Source organism: Chelmon rostratus, chromosome 6 (genome assembly GCF_017976325.1).
Source record: "Chelmon rostratus isolate fCheRos1 chromosome 6, fCheRos1.pri, whole genome shotgun sequence".
Classification (NCBI taxonomy): domain Eukaryota; kingdom Metazoa; phylum Chordata; class Actinopteri; order Chaetodontiformes; family Chaetodontidae; genus Chelmon; species Chelmon rostratus.
In genome coordinates this window covers 7,133,079-7,153,014 of record NC_055663.1, presented here as the reverse complement: position 1 = coordinate 7,153,014, position 19,936 = coordinate 7,133,079, and the positions used below count along the sequence as shown (strand labels likewise).

The 19,936-nt window shown below is 41.2% G+C and overlaps 2 protein-coding genes across 2 annotated transcripts in view; both read left to right on the top strand.

Annotated features, from left to right (window-relative positions):
* The first annotated feature begins 1,080 nt into the window (after positions 1 to 1,080).
* On the top strand, positions 1,081 to 5,814 carry si:dkey-12e7.1 (uncharacterized protein LOC557553 homolog). Its single transcript, XM_041939524.1, has 3 exons — positions 1,081 to 1,336; positions 2,204 to 2,831; positions 3,589 to 5,814. Exons 2-3 carry the CDS (start codon positions 2,268 to 2,270, stop codon positions 4,174 to 4,176), a joined length of 1,152 nt encoding a protein of 383 aa, XP_041795458.1. The 5' UTR covers positions 1,081 to 1,336; positions 2,204 to 2,267; the 3' UTR covers positions 4,177 to 5,814.
* A 1,800-nt stretch (positions 5,815 to 7,614) lies between these two features.
* Positions 7,615 to 19,936, top strand: part of anpepa (alanyl (membrane) aminopeptidase a) — a 23,993-nt gene continuing 11,671 nt past the window's right edge. The window contains exons 1-9 of the mRNA XM_041939890.1: positions 7,615 to 8,825; positions 10,275 to 10,417; positions 10,576 to 10,709; positions 10,984 to 11,104; positions 14,680 to 14,834; positions 15,070 to 15,183; positions 15,493 to 15,636; positions 15,858 to 15,923; positions 19,817 to 19,882. Of these exons, the coding sequence (XP_041795824.1) occupies positions 8,227 to 8,825; positions 10,275 to 10,417; positions 10,576 to 10,709; positions 10,984 to 11,104; positions 14,680 to 14,834; positions 15,070 to 15,183; positions 15,493 to 15,636; positions 15,858 to 15,923; positions 19,817 to 19,882 (1,542 nt within the window). The 5' untranslated portion in view covers positions 7,615 to 8,226. The remainder of the gene's footprint in view (positions 8,826 to 10,274; positions 10,418 to 10,575; positions 10,710 to 10,983; positions 11,105 to 14,679; positions 14,835 to 15,069; positions 15,184 to 15,492; positions 15,637 to 15,857; positions 15,924 to 19,816; positions 19,883 to 19,936) is intronic.

Sequence of the window (19,936 nt, the reverse complement as noted above, 5' to 3'; positions counted from 1 at the left end):
AAAAAGTGTTAACAGAGCAAAACATGTTGCTAATCACTGTCTGCCTTGATAACAGCTTGGCGTTATCTCAGTTAACTTCATGAGGCAGTCACCTGGAATGTTTTTTAGTTACAGGTTTGCCAAGCTATGTAAAAGCTATTTGACCAATAAGGACAGTGATGGAGTGCTGCATCAGATAGCCTGATCTCCATTATCACCTGGCCTAGACCCAGCTGAGATAGTTTTGGATGAGCTGGACTGCAGAGAGAAGGAAAAGCAGCCAACAAGAGCTCAGCACTATATGAGCGCTCCTCCAAGGCTATTGGAAAAGCATTCCAGGTGAATACCTCATGAAGCTGGATGAGAGAATACCAACAGTGTGCAAAGCTGTCATCAAAACAAGAGCTGTCTACTTTGAAGAATCTAGAACATAGGCCTGAAACATATTTTGCAGTATTTATACTTTTTTGCTCACTATATGATTCAATTTGTGTTATTTTATAGTGTTGATTTCTTCAGTATTGATCTACAATGTAGAAAATAAAATAGAAAATCACACAAACAAAGAAAAACCTCTGAATGAGAAGGTTTGTGGCTGGTACTACAACATAATGACAACAATGACAGTCTATGCACATATTATATGTTTTCATACAGTATATAGAGCATGCTTAGGTTTATATTTGACAATGATAAGTACATGGTAAAAACACTGTGCACTACTCGAACTATGAAATACTTAGTTTATACTTTGTAGATACACTGTATTTTTAGTGTTATAGGGCTATTGTACAGAGTGATGGCGTGTGACCAAGATACAGTTCCTGTGGACGCTTTTATATCTAAATCTGCTTAAGATCTACAAACACTACATTCAACACTGACTATTGTCTTCGCCTCTTTGGTATTTTGTGTTTAATAATTCACAAATCATTCAATTCTGAAATTGTGTAAAGCTGTTGGCACTGACATAAGAACAATGATTCCTCTCAATCCTGTCGTTTCAAACATTAACCTCCGCCCGACGGTGCAACGCCGCGATGTAAACCGAGCAGCCCAACGCATTTTGATGACGTCATTACCAAGGAGCCACAACAAAAACAACAGCACTCAGCTGCTGTGCAGCAAACTAGCTGGCCTAGTGACTGAATACCGGACAGTTTTTTAATTTAGGGATCTGTATACGTTGCTTTACAGTTAGTAATAATGTATTATATAAAGCTTATTCAATAAAATCATCAACAGTGCGCAGTAATTAGGTTTAATTTGAAACTCCTTTGTCTCCTGTATGCTAACTTCTAATAAGTGTAGGTTAGCTTTCAAAGGGAGGCCGGGAGGGACCCTGTTCGACTAAAAGGTAAAGACACCACTTTTGTCTCAATAATGGTGCCATACAGTCACACAGTCCTCACTGAAGTCTTTATGTGTAGAAGCTTGAAGTCGTTGAATGTGCCCCTGTTGATTTGACACGAAGCTGAAAGGAGAGCAAAAGCTAAAGACCTCGAGTCACGTTACAAACCGACGTTTCACGTCACTGAATTGGAATTCAATACCGCGACAAAGGTGATCACATGTCAATCACGTTACGTGCTTATTGGTAACAAGAAATAACTATTAATGTTGCATCAACCGCTGTGGAAACTGGCTCGTTTGCCAACTTCCCTGTTAATTGTGAAAACTGGGACAACGACCAAAACTTTGACCTTTGCACTCACGAATTTAAGGGGGAAACCTCCGAGTAAAGAATTTACATTTGCTATAACTGCACCTGCAGCCCCCAACCCAGGTTTGCGATGGTGCACCTGAGATGGAAACCTCTGAGCTGGACCTATTTGACACCAAGTTGAGTTCATAAAGTTTGAAGTTCAAGCTGAACCGCAGTCCAGTCCTCAGTTTGGTGCAAGAGTTTAAGATGTAGCCAAATAAATCAACATATTTGTGTTCGGACAAGTTCCATATTTTACATCTTAATGTAACTGCACTTCTGTGATTAGCCTCTTTAAGGTTAGTTCATTGGTTTTCCTAAACAGTAAGCAAGCTGTGTGTGTGGACCAAACTTTATGTGATATTATCCTTCCACTGCCCTCTGGCATGTTGCATTGCCTGCGGTACAACAGGCCACCTAGTCAACCAGATTAGGTGTTATTTCTTTCTGTCTGAAAAAAGTCACCATTTTAATTTTTGTCTTTCTTTTGTTTCCTTTCTTTATTTCATACTTAACCAGGCCACAGGTATTTATGACAAAGCCAGACCACAAGACAGCCCGCTGGAGACTCTGACCTCCACCAATGGCCACCAGTATTATTTCCTCATCTGTCATCATGTCACCACGAAAAAGACACCTGGTCCCTGTAAGCAGCCGGCGGAAAACAGTGGACGACTACTTTCCTTTCAACTTTCTGCCGGTGGAGTGCCAGCTGCACATCTTTTCCTTTCTGAATGAGGTGGATAAATGCAGCTGTGCTTTGGTTTGCTTGAGCTGGAGCTGCATCGTCCGCTCCTGGAAGCTGTGGCGGGTGGCAGACTATTCCCGTCGCGGCGTCTTCCACCTGGGTCAGGAGGGGCTGCTTGTTTCAAATCGTGAGTTCGAGAGGTGGAAATCCTGGGTCCACCATTACACCCACCACCTCATCTCACGCAGAGCCAGCCTGCTCACACTGAAGGCCAGCTTCGACCTGGGGGATCACTGCAACAAGTGGGGCGAGCTTCTGAGTCATCTGCTGGATAATGTCCATTGCAGGGACCTCAGCCACCTGGACCTTAACTGGACCTTTACTCTGCTTGAGCCGCTGGACCTCAGGGTTCACTCCAGCTCCAGTTCGCACCAGGACAGCATTACCAAGATGGACCAGGTAAACTTGTTCTTATTGATGTTATTCAAAAGGAAAGCTGCACCAGGCAGAGTCACATCTCCTGATTGCAACAGGCATTAACTCAACTTTGTTGACCTCACTAAACTGCACAAGCATAAACCACCCTGATACCAATGTGTGTTTTAATGTCCTTCTGTAAAGATTAGCTCGTCACTTCTTGTGTGAAGAAAGGATCAGGACTGATATAATACAGGCAAAGAATGAGAATCTGCAGATTCACTCTTATTGTAAATAAACCTGACAAAATAGAAGTATTTTTACCTCAATCAGCCTGGTGCATTTATAAGGCTTGCAGTATTTTACCTGATCATCCTACGGTCAATGTACTGAATATGCAACAGGAGTGAACAAAATAAAAGCAACACCTGAACAATGTAGTATGATGTAATGCTGAAGGAAAATAATTCAATATTTTATTAACAGAAAGTAAGTATTGTATATTATTGTGACATTTTATAGACAAAAAGATTTAACTGGGAATAGACATCAGTTGTGGTTTTAATATATTTAAGCAATACAGTATTTGTGGGGCTTTTAATGTCACTGACACGCTGTCAGATAGATGTTGATTCCACTGTATGCTAACTTTTTTGGCCTTAATTTGTCCAGTTTGAACTTCACCACATCGTGAACAGAGTTTCTGCAGTGTTCACCAAAATTAAATGTAAGACTTTTGAAGATGTTTTGAAGACCACATAGAATACAGTTTAATATATTTCTCGCTTTGATTTAACAGCTGACCAGTTTCCAGGAGCTGCTGACCAAACTCACCCACAGCTGCCCACGCATCTCTAAAATGCGGCTACACTTCGACTGGTCGGATGTCTCTGTGTCGCTGCTCACCCAGTTCCAGCAGCTCAGAGTCCTCGAGCTTAAATATTTCTGGGTCTTTAAAGGAGTGACTCCATCGACTCTGCAGACCCTAACCAAATCCCTGCCTAACCTGAAGTCTCTGACTTTACACATCCTGGTGCCAATGAGGAACCTGGGCATCTCATACACTCTGGAGTCTCAATCACTGGAGTTCCTGGACGTGTCGCCCAGCCGAGGCTTGGTCTTCTCCTGCCTGAAACTTCCTGCCCTGCGCGAGCTTCAAGCCAAGAAGATCGTCCGCAGCATTACACTGGACCGAAGGACCAGGCTGAGGATCCAGAGGCGGTGGCCCTGCCTGTACCAAGTCCTCCGGGAGGGGACGCCGAAGCTCCAGGCTCTCAACAATGAGAGGCTACTCCCCACGTGGAGAGAGGAGAGCTATGGGGAGCTGTCTGCCATCCTCGAACAGTCCTGTTACTGTGTTCAGCATCTAGACAGCTGGTTGTGGTAGCCAACTGTGTGACATTCAAGCACGTTCAGTAGCTCGTCATTGACTGGTAGAAAGCAACATGTTGCTTTTACACCCACCTTATTTGTCCCCATATGAATGAATGTACTCAGAGGGACTTACAGTTGCACATATTTGCAGAAAAAACTAGGACTTGAAGTAAAATCAAAGGACTGCAAGTTGTTTCCAATTCTTTAACAAGGAACTGCAGTTACAGTTGGAAACACTTTCCCAACACAATGATACACTGTTTTATTATCAACCAACTAGGACTGTTTTACTTTGTTTGTCCATTATCTTCTGTAAGCAGCAGTGCTTTGTGCTGATTGCACTGTGTTGTGCTGGCTTCAATTAATTTCCACTAGAGCTCTGCGCTGGAAAAAATGAACACACAGCTGTACCTGAGCCAAGTGTGCACGGCCCATCAAAAGAAGACTAGATCACAAAGTGTAATGCCTACTTAGCCTGTTGAAATAGAAACCTATGAGGAGTACAGGGGCCACTGTTCAGGAAAAAAAATTGCACCTTGGAAATGAGAAAAAGAATGAGAAGAAGCTCCAACATGTCAAGAACAAAATCCTGGTTGTATTTTAAGAAACGTCTTTTGTTATGAGAGAGGGAAAAAGTCACCCTATTTCAAGTTAAAATCTTTAAATATTATGATGTTGGCTCGAAATATTATAGTTCTCAAAATATTTAACCTTTATTCTCTGTATCACATTGCCCAGAATATTGCTTTGTCAGCTGTAGAAAACTGACACTAACTGTACTGTAAATGTAACTATTGTTATTATTTTGGTTATTGGTTGAATTCAGTTGATTCATCCTCAGAAACAGTCGTCTACTGTTGCTGTTTGATAAGACTTTGATGGGCTGGACTGTAGAGAAATTGAGCCCTTGATGAGCCAAATGGCAGACAAGGTCTACTGTGCACACGCAGTACAGATTTCAGATTGAATTTAAACTGATCATATGCTCATAGAATACGTTAATTAATTGTAGTCTAAACACATTCGAACGACTGATATTTTAGTAATCTGATCTGTGGCAAGTGAAGACATGGTGCAGGACCAAAAAGCTTCTCAGTAGTCATGGGTAGTGACCCTGGGTCAGTAGGACCAAGTCCTGTAGACAGTCTCCTTTTAAATAAAAAGCCAAGCTGGTTCTGTATAGCCACTCTGACTTGGCTGCTAAATACTAGGCAACATCAGATTGGCAGTATTAAGGTGGTGCAGCGCTAATCTCAGCCTGTCAGGAATGCAGCACAGATGAAGGGGGGTTCATTTCAGTGCTGGACCAGAGTGTGCCCAACTTTTCTTTTCTGGAGTGCTCCTGTTGTTTTATTGTTAATGTGTATGAAGTGTTTTTCATTGTGTGTGTTTCTTCTAAAGCAGAGAGAGAGAGATAATGTAACAATTTGTCACAACCCTGATTCCGTTGTGAAGTTGGGCGCTGTGCAAAATGTAGCTAAAAACAGAGTGTAATCATTTGCAGGCGAATTGTGTTAACCATTAACAGTTATACAAAGTGTTCCTGAGCCCATGCAGTAACATCAATTATACAATCATGTGTTCACAAAGTGGTGAACCTCGCTCCATCCTTGCTGGAGAACAACTGAGTCTTTCCAGGATGCTCCTTTCATGCCCAATCATGATACTATCACCTGTTACCAATCAACCTGTTTACCTGTGGAATGATCCAAACAGGTGTTTTTGGAGCGTTCCACATCTTTCCCAGTCTTTTGTTGCTCCTGTCGCAACTTGTTTGAAACATGTTGCTGCATCAAATTCATAATAAGCATACATGATGTAAAATATTAAGTCTTTGAACTGTTTTCAATTGAGTATATGTCTAAAAGGATTAGCAAATTATCACATACTGTCTTATTTATGTTTTGCACAGCATCACAACTTTTTTGGAATGTGGTTTTGGGTTTAATGTGTTTGTCTTTAAATGAAAGATTTCCTCAACTCATGATATTCAGAAACTTTTTGCACATTTCCATTGCTGCCATGGCAGGTTATTGTTGCTCAAATCACTGTAGCAAGCAAGTGACCAAATTCCAGCTGCTTCCTATGTGGAAAAAGAGTCAGTTTGTGATCGCGGGTTCCATAATTTCACCTGTATGTGAAGTTTTATTTTCATTCCTTTTTACCGCGAGCCTCAACAGCTGGCTTCTGACAGCTGAGGAATGGAATCAGTGCTTTTTGCAGTTATTCTGCTGATCAGCAGAGGTCCCTATCCTCAAAGCTTTAGCCATCACGATTTCTCTCCCCAAAGTCTTACTCCATAAACATTTTGTTTACAAGTGCTCCAGTGTCACACCACTTCAGCCCAGTACTCGTGCTCATGTGTTGTACGCGTGGCAGATGTGTGCTTGAGGATATTTATGCTCTGCAGAATATATCAATGTATGTGTGAGATTTGGATGATATGATGAAACTTATGAGTGTAGAATATTTTACAGTGTTCTTCATAAAGAATTCTACTCGGTCTTAAGTGTCGTTTGTAGGCTTGTGTGTCTGTGTGTGTTTAACACTGTCCCTGCTGTGTGCACAGGCATCCGCTTGAAGTTTTACAGAGAAACATGAATAATTTAACGGATGACTCTTCCGATCACAGAACTTACCTCCTGCTTTCTCAGGAATAACTCCTCCCTGAAAGCAACACATGCGGGCCCTGACATTTGGACAGATGTTGTAACATCTGGTCTATGACCACTTTTTTTCACATAATAAAATGATTGAGTTTTTGCCCAATGGAACATTGTTTTAAGAGAGCACCAGGGAATTGTTTCTGGAGTTTTTATTTGCTCTTTTACACTTGTTAACTCCGTGACTAATGGATGGAATTTACTTTAAAGTTTTTTTTGCAAATGCACAAAACCAAAAAGTGCTCCAACAAGTGTCATAAACATCGCTGTGTCCCTAACGGCTCATTAACCAGACATCGCGTATAATGTGAAACAGGAATGCGGCCTCGCTTGGCCTCCCGTCCACCTGGCTGCGATCTCTCTGCGATGATGATTTGCCTTCACTCTTGCGTCATCACAGTGTTACAATACGGTCGGGTCGGTTTGATCTCCTTGACACTGCAACAGGAACATCTGTTCTCAGTACAAATAACCACCGCCGCACCCAGCTCAGGCCTTCTTGCCCTTCACTGTTCCCATTTTGCCTATTTGTCTCCTGGTGTTTCCTCTCCTGAGGTGAGGAATGTGAGTGCGTGCGTGTGTGTGTGTTGTGGTCATGGTGGTCACGATTCCCCGAGGTTGGGGCTTTCCAGGCAATTCAGTGATTTCCCAAATCACTGTTCTGTACTCTGCTGCTCGTTTTTTCTCCACTCTTATCCAGCCCACTCAGCACTCCTCCCCTCATATGCTTCTCATTTGTCCGGAGTTTGTCAATCGCGCAGGATCGGTGCTGACATGTATCTTTGGAAGCCGTCATCTGACCCCCTGCGCTGAGGTTTTACCTGGCCGTGGATGGCTGTAGTTGGAGGAAATGTCACTGCAACTTGTTACTCTGGACGCCTTCGCCCACAATCTGAAGTGATGACGCTGATGTTCTCCCGACGGATTTTCCTCACCAGCAGCTCTTGTGTCTACTGAGGCATGTGATTATGTTGGTTTGGGCAGTGCATGCTTTGTTCATAGAAAGGAAATGTGAGGGAGTGTGTGTGTGTGATGGGTCGGTGCAGCGTGAGGATAAAGTGTTCCTTGAGGTTTCCCTAACACCCGCATTAGTGGTAAGACCACAGTAACCACCTCCAGATGTTTGAGAGCACAATCTGATTATTTATTTATGCAATAAGGCCAATGAACATCACCCCCTTCACACTTTAACTTTTTGCTCCTATGGTGATGCCCAAGTTAATGCTTAATCTAAGTACAGACCCTTAATTGCTAAGGCCAAGCCCTGTTTATGGGAGGGAGGTTACTTTCATGCGAACAGATCAGTGATTGCAGACCAGAGGCATACAAGCTCAGGGACTCCTCTGAGTCCACCAGTCAAGCAGCGGGACCTTCAGGGTTGACCACAGGAAGCAGCCAACATGCCCAAAGTGTGCTTCACATCCAAGGCCGTCGCCTCTGCCTTTGCCATCCTGACCGTCTCTGCCATCGCCGGCATTGTCACCATGATCATTCTGTACACGACTGAGATCTCTACCACGGACCCGACGCCAACCGTCACGTCCGCCACCCCGGGACCACCACCTGTCACGAGACTGCCGAAGAATCTCGTTCCTCACAGCTACAAGATCTTCCTGCAGCCTCACCTCTACACCCGAATCATTGAGATGGGGAATGACACCAGTCCCAACCAGACAAAAGTCTTCACCGGGAACTCTACTGTTAACTTCCACTGTGTCGAGACCACTAAAACCATCTACCTCAACAGCAAGGACCTGACAGTTTTTGATCCAGTGGTGACGAACACGAAACACAATGAGATGATAGGCGTTGCAGAAATGAAACACCGCGAAGACCAACGTAACCTCCTCGAGATTCAGTTGAATGAGACTTTGGAGGCAGGGGGAAACTACAGTTTGTTTCTGGCTTTTAAGGGAGAACTATCACAGCTCGATGGGCTGTTTGTAAGCACATACCATGAAGGTAAACCAGCTTATGAAGGTGATACAAACACAAAGAGGTAAGTGAAAAAAGCAATGTAAGTCATACGTTTCTGTGTTTAGAGTGTGTGATTGTAGCGTCTGTGAAAGTGTTCTGAAGGCATGTTTGATGAAAAGTGAAACAGTCCTGACAGGATTTCCCCTATAAACCATTAGAAAATTCTCCAATTTTACGGTTGATGACTTCAAGAAAATGAGGTGAAGTGGCTCAAACTATTATGGAGATGAATCCACTTGTAGCGGTGGAGTCCAACTGAGACAGCGTCACTGAAACTGACAGAACGTGTTGACTGCAAATCATTAAAACAGCATCAAGCATTCTCGTCTGACATCACAAAAGTTGGAAATGATCTTTATCCAGCTGTACTTGTCAGACTTCGATCAATCAACGAACCTCCAGTCCAGCATTTTTACTTTGCAATCAGCAGTGTTTGGTATTTTTGATTGATAAGGTAATTCCATTTCTTTAATTATTCATCAGCATAAGTAAACAGTTATATTACCTGTTGCATTACTTTCATGACAGTGTATTTAAAGCCTCCACAGCCACAAGTCTTAATCTGTATTCAACGCGTGTAGAAATCAACACATTTAGACACTGTGGTTGGACAAGCAGCTACCATATGCTTACACCCTGAAGCTGCAAGGTCACACATCCAGCTCTGAGTCCAATCATTTCATAGAGACAACACCACTGTTTATGAGGTAATGAGTCCTTCTGTGTTTTGAGAAAACAAACTTAGCACACAAGTTGGATTTTTGAGACACTAAAACAGAACAGAGCCAGACCAACCAATCAACGCACAAACACATCTGGATCGGCGCCAGTAAGTCTTTAATATGAAATCATGTGCTTCAGATATCTTTGTGGGCTTAAAAAACAGAGTGGGCTGTTGTTTAGGAGTCAGGAATCACACAGTGTCACGGTTTGGGCTGTTGTCTTGTCTAATTGCTGTAACTGATCTCTTTATCATGACAGGCTCACAGGGTCAAAAGAAGCCAAGCACAGTGTGAAATCACCGAGTGGAGGCTAAGTGTCACTTGGTGTGCTGGCGTGGGTCGACACACACCCAGTTTGTCACGTTATTCACATGCGTTAGATCTGCAGGAAACTGGCTATCCCTGCATCCTCCACTCATGCATGTCTCCTCCTTGCTGTTTTCACATCCATTTGAATTGATGGGCCGCAGAATGGCAGGACCTGCTGGTCACTAAGATGTTGCTCGGTGGTCTTGGGCAGGATTTTGTTTTCAATTGTCTGTCCCAAGTATGAAATCTCCCATCTGGCTTCCTGCTGGTGTTACAGACTTTATGGCAACAAAATGACCACTGTTTCCACCAGCACTTCAAACACACAAAGGCACACTGGTTATTCACTGAAGTCATTTTGTAATTCCTACATATTTTTGCCAATGTTGCTTCAGTGCACCTGATAACAAAAGGCTGACTGTCTTTATCTATATTCATAGATACCTTGCTGCTACCAATATGGAGCCAACAGATGCCAGTAGAGTGTTTCCTTGTTTCGAAGAGCCAGAAATGAAGGCTGTGTTTAATGTCACCATCATCCACAGGCGAGACACAATAGCTCTAGGAAATGAGGAGAAATCAGGTGAAAAACAAACCACACTGTGGCTCCTGCCTCTTTGAAATGTACTGTCAGGCGTATGCATTCATCTGGTCTTTGGCGTAGCAATAAAAGACAAACAGTAATAACAGAATAAGGCATGTCCTTCCTTCTACAGCTCTGCTTTGTCTCCACTCGCTCAGGCTCCTTTATTATAGACGATGACTGGCAATACACCACTTTTCATCCGACGCCGAAGATGTCAACGTACTTGTTTGCCTTCACGGTTTCAGAGTTCACATCGACGCCCTCCCTCCACGAGCGTGTGGACATTCAAGTACGTGTACTCTGCAAGTTTACGTTAACTGGTAAAAATGAGTTCTTCCAGTGGTTTTGGCATGGTTTTAAAAATACTGTTTAACACCACGGACAATAACTTTATCCAAGAACCAAATCGCCTTCATGTCACCCAACCTGTTCTTTTTTTGCCGTGTTCAACCTTCCGCATGTCACTTCCCTGTGTTTGATTAAGCTTAAGATGAGAAAATTTAGAAGTATATACAAAAATATATATCCTGTGTTCTTCGTCTGACCTTGTTCTGCCCGTACAGACGTTTGCCCGTCCTGATGTCACCGCAGCAGGACACACTCAGTACGCAGCCAACATCACGGGAGACATCCTCAAATTCTACGAGAGTTATTTTGGAATTGATTACCAACTGAAAAAGCTGGGTAAGACCTTGTCTAGACATGATTGATGTGTTGACAGATAAAATAAGTCATTGTCACTTTCAAAAAAAATGTTTTCTTGCTAGCTAAGTAGCTTACCATAGCTAGCTTGATAGGCTAAGTATGGCTAGACCACACATTTTATACAGTTGTATGAAAAAGTTCGGGCACCCCTGACAATTTCCGTCATTTTCATTTATAAATCATCAGGTGTTTGTATCAGCAACTTCATTTTGATCCATCAAATAACTGATGGACACAATAATATTTCAGTGGTGAAATGAGGTTTATTGGATTACTAGTAAATGTGCAATATGAATCAAAACAAAATTAGACATGTGCATAAATTTGGGCACCCCAACAGAAAAATATCATCAATATTTAGTTGAGCCCCCTTTTGAAAGAATAACAGCCACCAGATGCTTCCTATAGCCTGTAATAAGTGTCTGGATTCTAGATGAAGGTATTTTGGACCATTCTTCTTTACAAAACATCTCTAGTTCAGTCAGGTTCGATGGTTTCCGAGCATGGACAGCCGGCTTCAAATCATCCCACAGATTTTCAATGATATTCAAGTCTGGGGACTGGGATGGCCATTCCAGAACATTGTATTTGTTCCCCTGCATGAATGCCTGAGAAGTTTTCAAGCAGTGTGTGACCAGGCGACCCTCAACTTTAACAAGATTCCCAGTACCAGCACTCGCAACGCAGCCCCCCAGCATGATGGAACCTCCACCAAATTTTACTGTGGGTAGCAAGTTTTTTTCTTTGAATGCTGTGTTCTTCTGCCGCCATCCATAACGGCGCTTGTTATGCCCAAATAACTGAATCTTTGTTTCATCACTCTACAGCACCTTATTCCAAAATGAAGCTGGCTTGTCCAAATGTGCTTCTGCATACCTCAAGCGACTCTGTTTGTGGCGTGTGCTCAGAAAAGGCTTCTTCCGCATCGCTCTCCCGTACAGCTTTTCCTTGTGCAAAGTGCGCTGAATTGTTGAACGATGCACATCCACACCATCTGATGCAAGATGATCTTATAGTTCTTTGGAGGTGGTCTGTGGGTTGTTTTTAACCATTCTCACCGTTCTTCGCCTTTGCCTCTCTGATATTTTTCGTGGCCTGTCACTTCTGGCCTGAACAAGAACTGTGCCTGTAGCCTTCCATTTCCTCACTGTGTACCTCACAGTGGAAACTGACAGCTGAAATCTCTGAGATAGCTTTTTGTAGCCTTCCCCTAAATCATAATGCTGAGTAATCTTTGTTTTCAGGTCATTTGAGAGTTGTTTTGAAGCCCCCATGTCGCCACTCTTCAGAGGAGAGTCAAAGAGAAGAACATGTTGAAATTGGCCACCTTAAATACCTTTTCTCATGATTGGATACACCTGTGTGTGGAGTTCAATGCTGAATGAGCTCATCAGACCAATTTTGTATTCCAATAAGTAGTTACAGGTATTCAAATCAGTGAAATGACAAGGGTGCCCAAATTTTTGCACAGCCTATTTCTAACCTCTGATTTAATTACATACAATTGAATATCGCCACACTTAAGGTTTTTGTCTCAAAAACACCCCAGTACTCGGCTTTGATTAGGAAATGAATGGCATGCCACTTTTATCATTTCCTGTGAAGATAAAGTAAATTATTATGCAGCCTCAGAGGGGTGCCCAAACTTTTTCATACAACTGTATTATTATAGCCTAAATGCTAATAATTTGACAGCATACTGGTTTGCAATTTAGGGACAATTTTAAAACATTGTAACATTTTGTACTTACAGACGTGATTCCTGTAGTTTTACACTCAATACAAACTTCGCAAATTACTTACTTACTAGCTACTGACCCACTAACATTAGCTTTTTTTACTCAACTATGTCTCTTGAGTAAATGTTCCCTCTGTTCCTGTTGTATGTTCCTGGAGTTTACTTTACGTAGTCCAAGATCAGTAACTGAGAATGTGAAGTCCTTGTGATTTCAAAGTGCTGTATAAAAGAAATGTCCACCATATTCCAAACTAAACAAACTGAGTGCAGCTCATCATCAGAAAGTTGAGGTGTCCACCCCCATCAGAAGTTACAAGGACGTGGGAAATGCACAGTCCCTCCCAGGTCTACAAGGGTCTGCATCAGGGGCACCTCGAGAAATGTTTCCATAAAGGTGACACATATGAGGGGTGTCACTTGCGATTGGGAAGCAACTCAGAAGCTTATCCTGCATATGTTTTGGAGAATAGGGTGGTGCTCACTTAGTAGTCCATTATTTTATGTTATTTTCTTTGGCACTAAAAGAAGGTCTTTTTTTTTTGTATTTAGGAATTGCGTCGCTGTTTTTTTTATTTTGTCATTCTAACATACATGCTACATTCAAAATACTGTTTTAATTAGCCTGTGCAATTGGGACACACTCAGGTTTTAATACTTCAGTAACACACAAAATAACAGTGTTTTTTAGTTGGTCCATAACAGTGCTCGGCTTAATTACCTCAGATTCTGCCAGTAAGATCAGTCCCACCTCCAGAGCAGCTCTGATCTTCTGAGGAAAACCCTCTGGATTTGTGTTGAGAAACAAACCAAAAGAAACACACATTAATATGCAAACATGTGCTGCTCCATACACACATTCATGCTACATTTCAATCAACACACACTTTTCAAATAGAATAAAATAAAAAGGAAAATAATGATAATAACATCAAGAAGAATTTAGTGAATAAAAAGAATAAAGAAATTAAATAATAAAATAAATTAGTTAGGAATAATTTAATTAATAATTAAAATAAAAGGCGGAATCTACATTCCCATTTGCTAACTGACTATGCATTTTCTTTTCAGTGTATAATATGTGTTTAATTTTCCAGGAAGGATATAAATGAGTTCCAAATACATCAGTTTCTCTAACCCACGACATGTCTCCCAACTCCCCTCTCCACACTCACAGTGATATGATCCAACATAGTGCAATGATTCCTCTGGCTTGCAGAAGTCCAAAGTTTCTTTCCTTCTTTCTTTCTTTCTTTTGTGTCCTTAAAAAGTCCTCGGGGTACACGCCAAGTACACATAATTTTGCATTCAATAGAATGTTTGTTTTCTTTTTCTTTTAATATCAGTGATAGTAACATTTAACATTTTCCTAAAATGTCTGTATCTTTGAGCACTCCCTGATGAAACACAGCTTGTTTCTCATTCAGGAAATTAACACATGTATCTGGAATGTTAGGGGAGATATGATAAAGTTTAACAGAGGTTATATACGTTCTCATCTGCCACTTACACTGAAGTAATTTTAACCTTGTATGAACTGACTGTTTTTGTGCCTCTAAACAGGACATTTCCCAGATCTACTCAGTCATATTTTCTTGGGTGTCCTCCAAGCATTTATTCTACCTGATGTTGTTGTGGAAGTGATGTCAACAGGTTATAAAATCTAGATATGTGTAATTTCATCAATGATTGATTTTTGGGTTTGCATATACTAATATAACCCATTTGAGAAATGTTTCACCCAATCCATATGTGGGGAGCAAAGCAATTTCATGTGCATAATTTAATCATTTTGTCCATATCTGTTTGATTCCTCCAGATCAAATTGCACTACCACACTTAAATCCCGCAGCAATGGAAAACTGGGGACTGATCACATACCAGGAGTCAGTCCTGCTTTATGAGGAAGGAGTGTCCTCACCGTTGCAAAAGCAAGTGGTCGTCACTCTCGTTGCACATGAGCTGGCACACCAGGTTAGCGGGAGAAAGACTCTTTGTGTGTTACCTCTAATAAAAGCGACCAAATTACATGCGATAATTTTGAATTGTGGATCAAGGCACCCACTGTTCTCACTAGTTCTAAGCTATTTTGGATAAAAGCATGAACTTAATGACACTGATCCTTATCCTGCACATCCTGCAACATGTTATAAAAGCGTTACATGACACTGTCGCCTCAACCATTCGCACCTTCTCGCTGTGTTGACAGTGGTTTGGAAATCTGGTGACAATGAAATGGTGGAACGAAATTTGGCTGAACGAGGGCTTTGCCACCTACATGTCTTACTTTGCAGTGGACCATGTGGAGCCGACATTTAAATTGGTAAGTTCAGTCCAAACATTCACCACAGTGGCAGGATCCTTCTGTCAAATCAGGATCCTGCTTTGAAGAATTGTATTTTTATTTCTGTCATTTCATTCATCTTCACTGAAGTGACCAACATCTTGACAACTGCTTGGTATTTTTTTTTTTCTCTTTTCTGTTTCACAGCTTTACAACTTGTAGCAATCATGGCCATTGAAAAATACACACAAACAGAAAGCTTGATGCAAACAGACAAGGAAAAACATCTTCACATCTTGTAGCCTGAGTCATGCCACATGTGGTCTTGTCTCTGTTTGTTTTCCTCAGACAGACATATTTGTCATGAACGACCTCCATACAGCGTTTGAGGAGGATGTTCTGGACTCATCCCATCCCCTCATTCCTCCGCAGGAAAAAGTCCGGACGACTCATGAGATCCTTCGGTTGTTTGATGCTATAACCTACAGTAAGGTAGAGAGTCAAATGAGTCCAGCAATGCATGCACATCATGCCTCATGACCACAGCAATGGTGTGCAACACAGACACACACGCAGTCATGGAAACAATATCTCAGAGTTTAGATTTTACACTAGATGTACATATAGATTTTGTTTCTGTCTTGTTCGCAGGTCACCCATATCAGTGTTCTATGAACATTAACATACACATGCATTTTGTGCTCACTATGTAGGGGGCAATTGTGCTGAGAATGTTGGCAGCCACAGTGGGAGAAAGGATTTTCCACCACGGGATCAAAGTGAGCAATAACTTTTAACCTCATTCAGATGTGCTGAAATTGTGTTTTGCTGCTCATAAATGCCTCTTGCGGGGACCACAGTCTGGACCTGAAACTCAAGAGGAAAGCTGATTTCTGAAGCCCCGTTGCCCTCAAATCATTAATGAGCTGATCTATGTCATTGTTCTTTAGTTTAGACTTAAGACTAAGGGCCCTCATGCTAGGACAGACCATGTGCAGTGCCCTGGCGATGCTGGGGTTTTTGGACAAGACGCATCCTTTTGATAATTTCAGTCCTCACCATATGACATGACTCACAGCATGGGTGGGGAATCAAGCTGTCACAGCAAAGTTTTCTAATTTAATGCCTTAATTGGGGGTATAAAAAATTAAAAAAAGAAGCCTCCTTCAACATCTCATAAAGCCCATGGTTGACTTCAACCAAGATTTATTGAATGCAACAGAAAAAGAAAAGCCAACTGAATTCAACCAGCAAAATAAAGGACTTCGCTTTTCCTTTTGGAGAATCTCCTCACGCATTCCAAAATTGTCAGTGCCACATTATTTATTTTCTTTTTTTTTTCCAGATGGATCAAAAGGAGCTGATTTGACTGGCCATAAGTGGTGCTCAGATATTGGCACACACAGTGTTATGTAGCCACAGCTTTTTCAGAACACGTGGTATTATGACTCTTTGGTGAGCCCAGTGTAGTATATTGATTGGTTCTGAGAATTCTGAGCATTTTTGAACACAAATCAAGCAACAGTGCTTTGGGGTTGATTTTCACCCTGCAAAGAACATATTTCATCCAGCTTTGGTGCAATACTTGCTTGTATTTCTGTTTGTTTTCTTGATTTTTATCCAGCTCACCGTCTGATTATGTTTTTATGTTTTAGACTCCATTATTTGTAGCTAGGTACAGCTAGCTACAGCAGCTAGTGTCTAAAACATCGGTTGTGTTATAAATTCTACCTTCATGATTGCTATAATGCTAATTTTTTGTTGAAATTTGTGTAAAATTGCTGTGAGGTCCAGTCACACCAGCATTTTAAACAATGAAATGTCCAAAAGAGATCAGTTCATTTCATTTTGAGTTTGCTGGGCTCATGAGGGCAAAGAAAATCCCCACAACGTTTTTTTTTTTTTTTTTTTTTTGTCAAGTTCAATTTTGGTGAGCTTTGAGACAAAATATTGCCAAGTAGTAGGCTGTCTTAACAGTGCTGACTTTTCAGGGGATGGACCATCCAGTTTTATTTACAACCCCAATTCCAAACAAGTTGTGGTGCTGTGTAAAACATGAAAAAAACTGAATGTAATAATTTGCTAATCATTTTGGACATATACTCATTTGAAAACAATATCAAGACAATATATTTCCTCATCAACTTATTTGGTTTTTGTAAATATGTGCTTATTCTGAATTTGATGCCATTTCAAACAAGTTGGGACAGGAGCAACAACAGACTGGGAAAGTTGTGGATACTCCAAATTCACCTGTTTGGATCATTCCACAGGTAAACAGGTTGATTGGTAACAGGGGATAGTATCATGATTGGGTGTGAAAGGAGGATCCTGGAAAGGCTCAGTCGCTCACAAGCGAGGATGGAGTGAGGTTCACCACTTTGTGAACACATGGTTGTATAACAGATGTTACGACATGGACTCAGGAACATTTTGTAACCTTTTTTTTATTTTAGTCTTACTGAACATCACAACTTTTTTGGAATAAGGGTTGTAACCCTCCTGAGTGAGAGTATAAACTGATACACAAAAGGGGAATGGTTTATGAGAAAGAATGTATTAATACTCATTAATAGTACAAACCACCATTTCCCTGGGATGGCTGACAGAGTCCTGATAGAACTGCGCTGTCTCGGTCTCCTAGCATACCTAGCCCAAAAAATTAAGCTGAACTTTGCCTTAGATTCAACAGACTGACTGACTGGCCTCTTATAGTTTGACCTGACTGAATACAACATGACCTCCGTTCACATAGGTAGCTTCAGTCATGACTTGACCAGCTTAAGATTTCTTTCACTACTTGCCGTTGCCTTACTGTGTCAACATTCGTCGGGATCATAAAGAAACTGCATATTTTATGCAATTTGGTGATGAAAATCTGTCAGGGTTCTGTGTTTGGGGACAATGTTCTGGCTGACCCTATGAGAGCATTCCTCAAAATGAATGGGTAGATGTTCAAATCACTATTAATATATAAATTAGTAACAGGATAGCGACAAATCAAGTGAACCATTTGTGCTCTTACTTGTGTTTTGATATTTCTGGTATAAATGAGATGTACGAGCTTACATTGCTCAGGTTTTCCAGGGCAGCTTTGGGCTGTGCCTGACACAGATAATACCCACAGTGAAGTTAAACCCATGGGAAGATGTTCTTGGGAAGGCTGAAATAGGCTTATTTCAGTTTATCAAGACCTGTGGTGAATCTGTGTCCATGGAAACTGGGAGGCTCTGTTATGCTTGTTGCCTTCAGAGGCCTTTGAGGCCAAATATTTTCTGAGTTTTCACCTAGAAAGTCTTCAATTTCCAACCAACACTGAGGTAACAAGAATAAGACGAGCGTGGAGACCTTTGATGCTGCTGCAGTGTATTGGTGTGCATGTTGCACGTTGTTGTGCATGTCTGTTTAGTGCTTTAATGTGTGTGCTGTAAATATGGGTAATAATATGTCCACAGCAGAGTCTTGAAGTAGATCTTTAAATATTTCCACTAAACTGTAGGTTAGTACAATATTAACCCCTGAAAGGTAGAGGAGTAGAGGTTTACAGGCACCTTAAGTAACAAATAATAGATAGATATATGATGGAAACAGAAATCCATAATGTATATGCAAATCAAAGTGGCACAATATTTGAAAAAGATATCAAAGCATCAAATTAACCCCTCAGTATAATTTCTTGGTAATATGTAATGTGTCAGACTTAACAAGGTTCAATATAACTTCTCAATACCTGTGAGCAATATTAAATGGTCGTAAGCTACAGAAACAGCCAGAGACATGTGATTTTAGTGTTGTCAGTGCATATAAAAAACAGAATCAGTAACAGAGATTATAAAACACTTTTGGGGTGGGATCTAGGGTAGGCATAAAAATGGAACAATGTGAATCATACTACCGCTACCATGATTGTGCTATAGCACAAATTGTAGTGACTTGCTTACCGCCCAATGTAGTGACTCTCTTTGATTTCAGTGATGTGAATTTACATGGTGAAGACATTTTAAGTCTCATAGGAAAGGTGTGTTTAGAATGGTCACAAAGTCAGTTGCATGTGTTTATTTGAACATAAATAAGCACAGTTTCTGTCATATTTGCAAATCTGATCTGTTGACAATAACACTGTCACTGCTGCTCTGAAGTCTGACATTCCAACATCTGGTTTATGTCTGTTACAACTGGAAAAGACAATGAGGTTCACAAACAGGTTCACAATCGTCAATATTTGTCCACCTGTTGTGTCCACTGTCTCAAGCAAAATCAGTAAGGGCGTCAAGTTTTCCCATTGGAATGGAGGAGTTAGATTACTAAAGGATAATATTGTTGCGGGTGAGAGTGGTCAGAATCTCGAAGTGAGCAGGCGGGTGGGCAGGTGCAGGATTGAGAAACACTACCCTGCAGACTTACAACACCTGGGGCCAAATGTATAAACCATACGTAGAGACGAAGAGTGTACTTTCCCTGCAAGGTTCTGAATGTATAAAAATCCACGGCAATAATGTGTGAACTGGTGTACATCCTTTGCACCATGTGTACTGTATACGCAGTGTTTGGATGTTATCATCCAGCTATCACCAATTTTCAATGCAATATTTCCTCCTGAAAAGAATTATTTTGAATTTAGGATGACAGTGTGTCGATAATAACCCTTCTTTTCTCTGTTTTCTTGTTTTAGATGTACCTGTCGGCCTTTAGGTATAAAAACACTGACCAGAATGATCTATGGGAATATATACAAAAGGTAAAGTCAATTTTTGAAATGATTGTAATCTTGTCTTATTTGTAATGATACTTA

Excerpts from the sequence above, each read along its gene's own strand:
- si:dkey-12e7.1 (XM_041939524.1), top strand. The coding sequence starts at position 2,268 with ATGGCCACCAGTATTATTTCCTCATCTGTCATCATGTCACCACGAAAA. Across the intron at positions 2,832-3,588 it reads GCATTACCAAGATGGACCAG|CTGACCAGTTTCCAGGAGCT; the intron begins GTAAACTTGTTC and ends TTGATTTAACAG.